We start from the raw sequence: 9,378 nt of genomic DNA, 5'->3' as shown, positions 1-9,378 counted from the left end.
GTGGGTAGTCTCGGCCGAGAGGCCGAATGCCCCCCACAACCTAGCGACCGGATCTATCCATCCATCCACCAAACGGTCTACCTACACAGATAGCTAAATAGCTATCTAGCGTCAACGCCAAGCTACCTGTTTGATCATGCTAGAAGTCATATGTTTGTCTCAAAGATTAAGCCATGCATGTCTAAGTACAGGCCGATCTAAGGCGAAACCACGAATACTTCATTAAATCAGTTGTGGTTCATTAGATCATATCCACCCACCTGGATATTTGGTAATTGTAGAGCTAATACATGCAAACAAGCTCCGACCTCTACGGGAAGAGCGCTTTAATTAAATCAGTTGTGGCTGAGTAGTATAAAGGGTGGCAGTCCTGGCCACTGACCGTGACAGACCACCCCACGGACGGGCTAAGTGATGTTGGGCGACTGGCGGTGGACGTTGGCAGGGAATGGGGTGGCCACTTCTTTCGGCAGACGTGCACCGTCCCGGTCGCTGGCCGAGACGGAGCACCCCGCGGACGGGCTAAGTGGGGTTGGGCGACTGGCGGTGGACGGTGGCCGGGAATGGGGTGGCCATTTCTTTCGGTTGACGTGCCCGGTCCCGGCCGCTGACCGTGACGGAGCACCCCGCGGACGGGCTAAGTGATGTTCGGTGACTGGCGGTCGATGGTGGCAGGGACCCGACATCCGCAACTCAGGCATCTCGCGTATATAGTATTCGGGGTGGGTAGTCTCGGCCGAGAGCCCGGATGGCCCCCACCCCTTAGCGATTCGATCCAACCATCCATCCATATACCCGACGGTTCACCTACACAGATAGCTAGCTACCTCTCTAGCGTCAACGCCAAGCTACCTGGTTGATCCTGCCAGTAGTCATATGCTTGTCTCAAAGATTAAGCCATGCGTGTCTAAGTACAAACCGATCGAAGACGAAACCTCGAATGGCTTATTAAATCAATTGTGGTTCATTGGAAAATATCCACCCACCTGGATAACTGGTAATTCTACAACTAGTACATGCACACAAGCTCCGACCTCAGGAGGTAGAGCGCTTTTATTAGATCAAAACCAAACGGCCCTTTGTCCGGCACACCTGGTGGATCTGAATATTTTTGGACTGAGCGCACGTACCCTGGCCTAGCTACAGACCGAGCTAGGTAGTATACAGGGTGACCATCTTGGCCGCTGACCGTGACTGACTACCCCGCGGACGTGCTAAGTGATGTTGGGCCACCAGCGGTGGACGGTGCCCGGGAATAGGGTGGTCACTTCTTTCGGCTGTCGTGCCCCGTCACTGCCACTGACCATGGTCAAACACCTCGCGGACGGGTTAAGTGATGTCCGGCGACAGGCGGTCGACGTTGGCCGGGACCCGACTTCCGCAACCCTGGAATCTAGCGTATATAGTATAGGAGGTGGTTAGTCTCGGCCGAGAGGCCAGATGCCCACCACACCAGCGACCGCATCCATCCATCCATCCATCCATCTTATTAAATAAAAAATAAAAAAACGGCCCCTTCTGGCCCCTTCCTTTGACCGACTTGCTCTGTCCCGGCCGCTGACAGTGGTGAAGCAGCTTACGGACGGGATAAGTGATGTTGGGCGACTGGCGGTACACGGTGGCAGGGAATGGGATGGCCACTTCTTTCCGCCGATATGACCCGTCCCGTCCGCTGACCGTGGCGGAGCATCCCGTGGACGGGCTAAATGATGTTCGGCGACTGGCGGTCGACGGTGGCCGGGACCCGACATCCGCAACTCTGCCATCTCGCGTATATAGTATACGGGGTGGGTAGTCTCGGCCGAGAGGACAGATGCCCCCCACCCCGAACAACCGGATCCATCCATCCATCCATCTATCCATCCATCCATCCTACGGTCCACCTACACAGAGAGCTATCTAGCTATCTAGCGTCAACGCCAAACTACCTGTTTGATCCTGCCAGAAGTCGTATGTTTGTCTCAAAGGTTAAATCATGCATGTCTAAGTACAGGCCGGTCTAGGGCAAAACCACGAATGGCTCATTAAATCAGTTGTGTTTCATTGGATCTTATCCACCCACCTGGATAACTGGTAATTCTAGAGCTAATGCATGCACACATGCTCCGACCTCAAGGGGAAGAGCGCTTTTTTTAAATCAGTAATGGCTAAGTAGTATAGATGATGGCCGTCCTGGCCGGTGACCGTGGCAGACCACCCCGCGGACGGGCTAAGTGATGTTGGGCGACTGGCGGTGGACGGTCGCCGGGAATGGGGTGGCCACTTCTTTCGGCCGATGTGCCCGGTCCCGGCCGCTGAACGAGGGGGAGCACACCGCGGACGTGCTAATTGATGTTGGGCAACTGGCTAAGTGATGTTGGGCGACTGGTCGGAGCTTACGTACATTTATTAGATCTAGAATTACCAGTTATGGCTAAGTAGTATACAGGGTGGCCGTCCTGGCCTCTGACCGTGGGAGACCATCCCGCGGACGGGCTAAGTGATGTTGGGTGACTGTCGGTGGATGGTGGCCAGGAATGGGGTGGCAACATTTTTCGGTCGACGTGCCCCGTCCCGGCCACTGACCGTGGCGGAGCACCCCACGGACGGGCTAAGTGATGTTTGGGCACTAGCGGGGGAAGGTGGCAGGAAATGGGGTGGCTACTTCTTTCAGCCGACGTGCCTCGTCCCGGCCGCTGACCATGGCGGAGTACTCCGCGGACGGGTAAGTGAGGTTGGGCGACTGGAGGTCGACGATGGCCGAGACCGGACATCAGCAACTCTGGCATCTCGCGTATATAGTAAAGGGGTTGGTAGTCTAGGCCGAAAGGCCAGATTCCCCCCACCCACAGTGACCGGATTCATCCACCCACCCATCCACCCGACGGTCCACCTATACAGACAGCTAGCTAGCTATCTAGCATCAACGCCAAGCTACCTGGATGATCCTGTCAGTAGTGATATGCTTTTCTCAAACATTAAGCCATGCATGTCTAAGTACAGGCCGACCTAAGGCAAAACCTCGAATGCCTCATTAAATCAGTTGTGGTTCATTGGATCTTATCCACCCACATGGATAACTGGTAATTCTAGAGCTAATTCATGCACACAAGCTCCGACCTCAGTGGGAAGAGCGCTTTTATTAAATCAGTTATGGCTTATTAGTATAGAGGGTGGCCGCCCTGGCCGCTGACCGTGGAAGACCACACCAAGGACGGGCTAAGTGATGTTGGGCGACTGGCGGTGGCCGGTGGCCGGAAATGGGGTGACCACTTCTTTCGGCTGACATGCCCCGTCTCGGCGGCTGACCGTGACGGAGCACACCGCGGACGGGCTAAGTGGTGTTGGGCGACTGGCCGTGGACGGTGGCCGGGAATGGGCTGGCCACTTCTTTCGGGCGACGTGCCCCGTTCAGGCCCTGACCCTGGCGGAGCACCCCGCTGACGGGCTAAGTGATGTTCGGCGACTGGCGGTCGACGGTTGCCGGGACCCGACATCCGCAACTCTGGCATCTCGCGTATATAGTAAAGTGAGTGGTTAGTCTCAGCTGAGAGGCCAGATGCTCTCCACCCCCAGCGACCGGATCCATCCATCCATCCATCCATCCATCCATCCACCCGACGTCCACCTACAAAGATAGCGTGCTAGCTATCTAGCGTCAACGCCAAGCTACCTGGTTGATCCTGCCAGTAGTCATAGGCTTGTCTGAAATATTAAGCCATGCATGTCTAAGTACACGCCAATATAAGGCAAAACCTCGAATGGCTCATTAAATCAGTTGTGGTTCATTGGATCTTATCCACCCACCTAGATAACTAGTATTTCTAGAGCTAATACATGCACACAAGCTCCGATCTCAGGATGTATAGCGCTTTTATTAGATCAAAACCAAACGGCCCTTTGTCCACCGCACCAAGTCAATCTGAATATCTTTGGGCTGAGCACACGGACCCGGCCCGGCCGGAGACCAAGCTAAGTAGTATACAAAGTGGCCGTCCTAGCCGCTGACCGTGGCAGACCACCCCGCGGACGGGCGAAGTGATGTTGGGCGAAAGGCGGTGGACGGTGGGTAGGAATTGGGTAGCCACTTCTTTCGGCCGACGTCCACCGTCCCGGCCGCTAACTGTGGTGGAGCACCTCGCGGACGGGCCAAGTGATGTTGGGCGACTGGCGGTGGAAGGTGGCAGGGAATGGGATGGCCAATTCTTTCGGCCGACACACCCCGTCCCGACCGCTGAACGTGGCGGAGCACCCCGCTGACGGGCTCATTGATGTTTGGCGACTGGCGGTCGACTGTGGCTGGGACCCGACATCCGGGGTGGGTAGTCTCGGCCGAGAGGCCGGATGCCCCAACCCCTAGCGACTGGGTCTATCCATCCATCCATCCACCCTACGGTTTACCTACACAGATAGCTAGCTAGCTAGCTAGCGTCAACGCCAGGCTACCTGTTTGATCCTGCCAGGAGTCATATGTTTGTCTCAAAGGTTAAGCCATGCATGTCTAAGTACTTGCCGATCTAAGGCGAAACCTCGAATGGCTCATTAAATCAGTTGTGGTTTATTGGATATTATCCACCCACCTGGAAAACTGGTAATTGTAGAACTAATACATGCACACAAGCTCGGACATCTGTGGGAAGAGCGCTTTTATGAAATGAGTTGTGGCTAGGTAGTAAAAAGTGCGGCAGTCCTGGCCGCTGACCGTGGCAGACCACCCCGCGGATGGGCTAAGTGATGTTGGGCAACTGGCGGTGGACGTTGACCGGGAATGGGGTGGCCACTTCTTTCGGCCGACGTGCCCCGTCCCGGCCGCTGACCGCGGCGGAGCACCCTGCGGACGGGCTAAGTAAGTTTGGTCGACTGTCGGTGGACGGTGGATTGGGGTGGCCACTTCTTTCGGGCGACGTGCACCGTCCCGGACGTTGACCGTGGCGGAGCACCCCGTGGACGCTTTAAGTGATGTTGGGCGACTGGCGGTCGACGGTGGCAGGGACCCGACATCCGCAACTCTGGCATCTCGCGTATATAATATACGGGGTGGGTAGTTTCGGCCTAGAGACCGGATGCCCCCAACCCTTAGCGACCCGATCCATCCATCCATCCATCTACCCGACGGTCCACCTACACACATAGGTAGCTAGCTATCTAGCGCCAACTTCAAGCTACCTTGTTGATCCTGCCAGTAGTCATATGCTTGTCTCAAAGATTAAGCCATGCATGTCTAACTACAGACCGATCGAAGGCGAAACTGGATAACTGGTAATTCTACAACTAATACATGCACACAAGCTCCGACCTCAGGGGGTACAGCGCTTTTATTAGATCAAATCCAAGCGGCCCTTTGTCCGGCACAACTGCTGAATCTGAATATCTTTGGGCTGAGCGCACGGACCCTGGCCTACCCACAGACCAAGCTAGGTATTATGCAGGGTGGCCGTCCTGGCCGCTGACCGTGACTGACTACCCCGCGGACAGACTAAGTGATGTTGACTAAAGAGAGTACCTAGGTCAAATATTTTAGAGATTAACACATGTGTGAACTAGCACCAGAAATTTAAAGAATTAGAGATTTTACGCATTTGGCAAGTCGGCTATTGGTAGTTTATATAACTACTTTCGGAAGGGATATTAACGCGGACAATTTGGTTTCCTTGAATTTATTAATACAAACATAAATTACAATTCTTTCAAGGTATACATTATGACATTTTATCATATATCCACATGCACTTAGTTCTCAGCAGCAAGAAACCCTGATTTTTCATCAGAGCCAGATAAACTTTAACGCTAATTAGGAAAACAGCGTCTGTCATTTTCAACTACTTGAAGAATTTCTTGAAAACGCCTCTCATCTCTAGCAACATTGACAAGGTCATGACAGCTTTACACCTCGCTCAGCTGCTTCATTGACAACGTGAAACTTGTTCACAATCCGAGCTATGTTTAGATCATTGTCATGATCTGTCCATTCACTGGCTTGTTATGGAGAAACTGACAAGGCATGCCTAGAATACTAAGAACCGGCTTGAATCAGGTCCAACTAGATCTACCAAGTTAGCGTTACTTTCTGGGACAGGGGAAAGATGTGGCTTACCATAGCCACCATGATCAAGTGCCACTCTCTTTGTAACTTCAGTACGTTCATGACAGAGAAGGGCCTTCCTCATCTCTTCTTTTGTCTCGTCTTGTATTTGTGACGAGAACAAAGCCAATGGAACTAACTCTTCGGTCAGGTATCAAGTGTGTTTACTGAGTGCCACCCGTGCATTATTAACTAGTATGGCGCCACGTGGGACAAATTCAGCCAAGGTTTCTACTAGATGCAAATCATTTAGTGGAGCAGAGGCAGGAACTAGGCAAACAAGTCACTATGGGGCATAAACTTCGACTGTGAAGACAGCAAAAAGTTCCAATTTGCTGATTTGAGTTTCAGTTGCAATCTCGGCTCTAGGAAACTGCTCTTGAATCATAACTGACAAAAGAACGATCTTGAGGGTATAGAGCAACTTGGCCATCCACCTTGCTTTATGAAGTGCACCGGGCCTGACCATTGTGAACTTCACAGGTTCAGATCCTTTAGTCACAAACAACAGGCAAAGCTCTACCAACTCCTTGTAGTCGCCCCGAGCAAATGGTTTGGATAGAGATTTACGGAAGAAATTGGCCATCTCCTGCTGGCGCTCCTCAAACACTCCAGGCATTGTGGGGTAGTAGTATTTATTTTTGTCGTTGTAGCCTACCAATTTGGAGAAGTGGTTCTTGAATCTGGAAATAAATGAGAGCAATTATAGAATGTTCACTAATTTGAATAGTTTTTTGCCTATCATTTCCGAATTTATTCACGTGATAATTTGAATGAATAACTTTGCTCGGTTGTCATGCATTCAACCAAGTACATTCAAGGTTCCTGTTCCTATTGTAAAGCATGAAGGCTCACCTCTTGAAAAGCATTATGGTTGGACCTGAAGAGCCTTCCACTTTGAGACAATCCCAACAAGCACTTAGGATGACTTCACCTACATGCCTTCGACAAGCGAACCAGAAAAGAGCTCGCCCTAATTCCTTTTGCAGGGAGACGCAGGCACCAGCTTTCTGTCCTGAAGGTGTACGAGAATAGTATTTAATTAAATAATTCCAATTCTAGAAAAGGTTCTTATAATTTTGTATGGTTATTTATATATATATATATATATATATATATATATATATATATAATTCATCCTCATGATGTTAATATTTACACAGCAGTTTCTGATGGGCTTACCTGTATTTGATGGAGCTGTGTCAAAAATCATCCCCACAACATTCTCTTCACACTTCCAATCCATCAAAAGTTGCTTTGTTGCTGTTGATATCACATCTTTGTGTGGGCCACCTTTCTGATTTGAATGTGGAAGAGGGGGACTCCAAGAAACTTTGTGCCATTGTCACCAGACACAAGAATGGGCAGGCGATCATCAGTGCTTTTAGAATCAAGTGTATACATTAATTTTCCATCCCAGTAAAATAGTACTTTGTCTGGTGGGTGCCAATTATCCTTGATTTTCAGACGTAATTCTGACATGATCGAAGCTCGGTATTTGTGGGTTGTTCTTGCATTTAAATTCAATTTTGATGTATCTCCGCCACATGCAGATACAAAGGAATATTTGCCCACGACTAATAACACTTCAATTTCCTTCTATAATGTTAGTCTCGTAATTCACTCGTCACAAGGCCCCATGCCTTCGTTACGTCAGTTGCACTAACTTCCTAGTTCATCTTATTCAGTAGGCCCCATGCCTTGTACTTCTCATACTTCAGTCAAGTCCTTAGGTTAAGTAAAATTGTTTAATTTTCTTCTTTTTCTTCTTACTAAATTTACACTGTGTTCGTTACACCCAGGGTCTCTCTCTCTCTCTCTGTCGAGATCCCCATATCATACGACAAGCCACCTTCGTCTGACGTCACTAATTTTTCTCATTCAATCTCCTCTTACTTCTCAAAAAGTGCCACTCCTTATGGGCGTGACTTTACAAAGGATTACAAAGGATTACAAAGGCGGAGCATGCCGACAGGAGACCTTTTGATCCATATCTAGGTCGGATGCGAAAAAAATCATATTAACAATAAAATAGCAAATAAAAACTATAATAAAGTAAATAACAAATAAAATACATAAATAAATGCATAGGTATAGTTAAATAATGAACAAACAGGTAAATAGTAAATCATAATAAATTGACATATAACTAATAATAAATTAATAAATCCATGCACCAATAATTTTTCTCCTCCTCCACCTTTTCCTCCAATCCGGAAGGCTGTTACATTGTCACAAGCAATACCGTTTACCTCAGCATTTGTCAAACGGAAATAGCTTTGCGTTTACACATTTGTTACATTAGCATATTTCATCGCCGCTCCAACCATTGTTTATAAACAGTCAAATCCAAGCTAACGCGAGTCTGACTCAGCTATTCCCTGTCGCCTGTCGGCCGTTGTTTTCATAACAACTGATCTTGGATTAGCATTCGTTCTCCATCTACCTCTCCATCTACCTAATTGTCTACCTCCATCTACCGGCCTCTTACAAATATACAATTGCACTCAACTGGGTTGGTGAGATATTTCTAACACTGCATGAAACAAGTTCTTTTGACTTTAAAATATCATGGGGCACAAAAATTGAAACCCCTTCTTTCACTTTACTCCTGTGTTTTCTTTTTGGCTCGGCAGTGATGAATTCATCAGTGTTATTATCCTCATCAGTACTAATAGGAGAATAATTATCAGCCACAACATTTTCTTCATAATCACAAGTGTCTTGATTTTGCCGCACCTTTTCTCGAATCTGTCTCTCCTGTCGTTTCTTAATGCTTCTGGCTAGTACCTTGTTCACACCAGAGAAGGTAGCTGTTCTGTCAGTCAGCATGCTTTTCATGAACAGTATGTCATGATCGATTGCATCTTGTTCGGCTTGAGTTTTCCCCTTCTTTGCAGCTGCCATATCTTTCAACACGGTATTCCTGTAAAATTTCATTGTTTTATCTAGTTCTGATTTAAACTTGATTATACCAGGATCGTCTGCCTGTCTTCTATCCACATTCTTTTTTCATAAGTATTATGAAAATTTTGTCATAGTAAGTTTTAATCACTCGTCCAATGTTATTCCTCCCGGAAATGGTTGGAACCCCTGCTCTCTGGTAGTGCAAAAGCACATTGTCAATGGTGGCAGATAAAGCTTGATCCCAATGCATATCTCGAAGGTTTGCTAGAAGACATAGTAGAACCTGCCTATTCGATGGAAGTTTACTGCCCCTTATTTCCTTTTCTTCATCCTGAGGAACGGTACCCAGTAGCATTCTAATATATTCCTGATCATGCCGTGTTTTCATGGTGGAACTGATGATTTACAAA

The 9,378-nt window shown here is 48.7% G+C and overlaps 1 protein-coding gene across 1 annotated transcript; it reads right to left on the bottom strand.

Moving 5' to 3' along the window:
* Positions 1–6,216: 6,216 nt before the first annotated feature.
* Positions 6,217–8,968, bottom strand: LOC143039019 (uncharacterized). The gene is made up of 4 exons (XM_076208866.1): positions 8,597–8,968; positions 7,244–7,358; positions 6,917–7,076; positions 6,217–6,744 (listed from the first exon to the last, which is right to left on the bottom strand). The coding sequence occupies exons 1-4, from the start codon at positions 8,966–8,968 to the stop codon at positions 6,348–6,350; spliced, it is 1,044 nt and encodes a 347-aa protein (XP_076064981.1). The 3' UTR covers positions 6,217–6,347.
* Positions 8,969–9,378: the final 410 nt, after the last annotated feature.

Source organism: Oratosquilla oratoria, chromosome 25, assembly GCF_046742065.1.
Source record: "Oratosquilla oratoria isolate Oo_2021 chromosome 25, ASM4674206v1, whole genome shotgun sequence".
NCBI classification, from domain to species: Eukaryota; Metazoa; Arthropoda; class Malacostraca; order Stomatopoda; family Squillidae; genus Oratosquilla; species Oratosquilla oratoria.
Note: the sequence above shows the minus strand (reverse complement) of the source record. Positions and strands in the feature narration are given on the sequence as shown.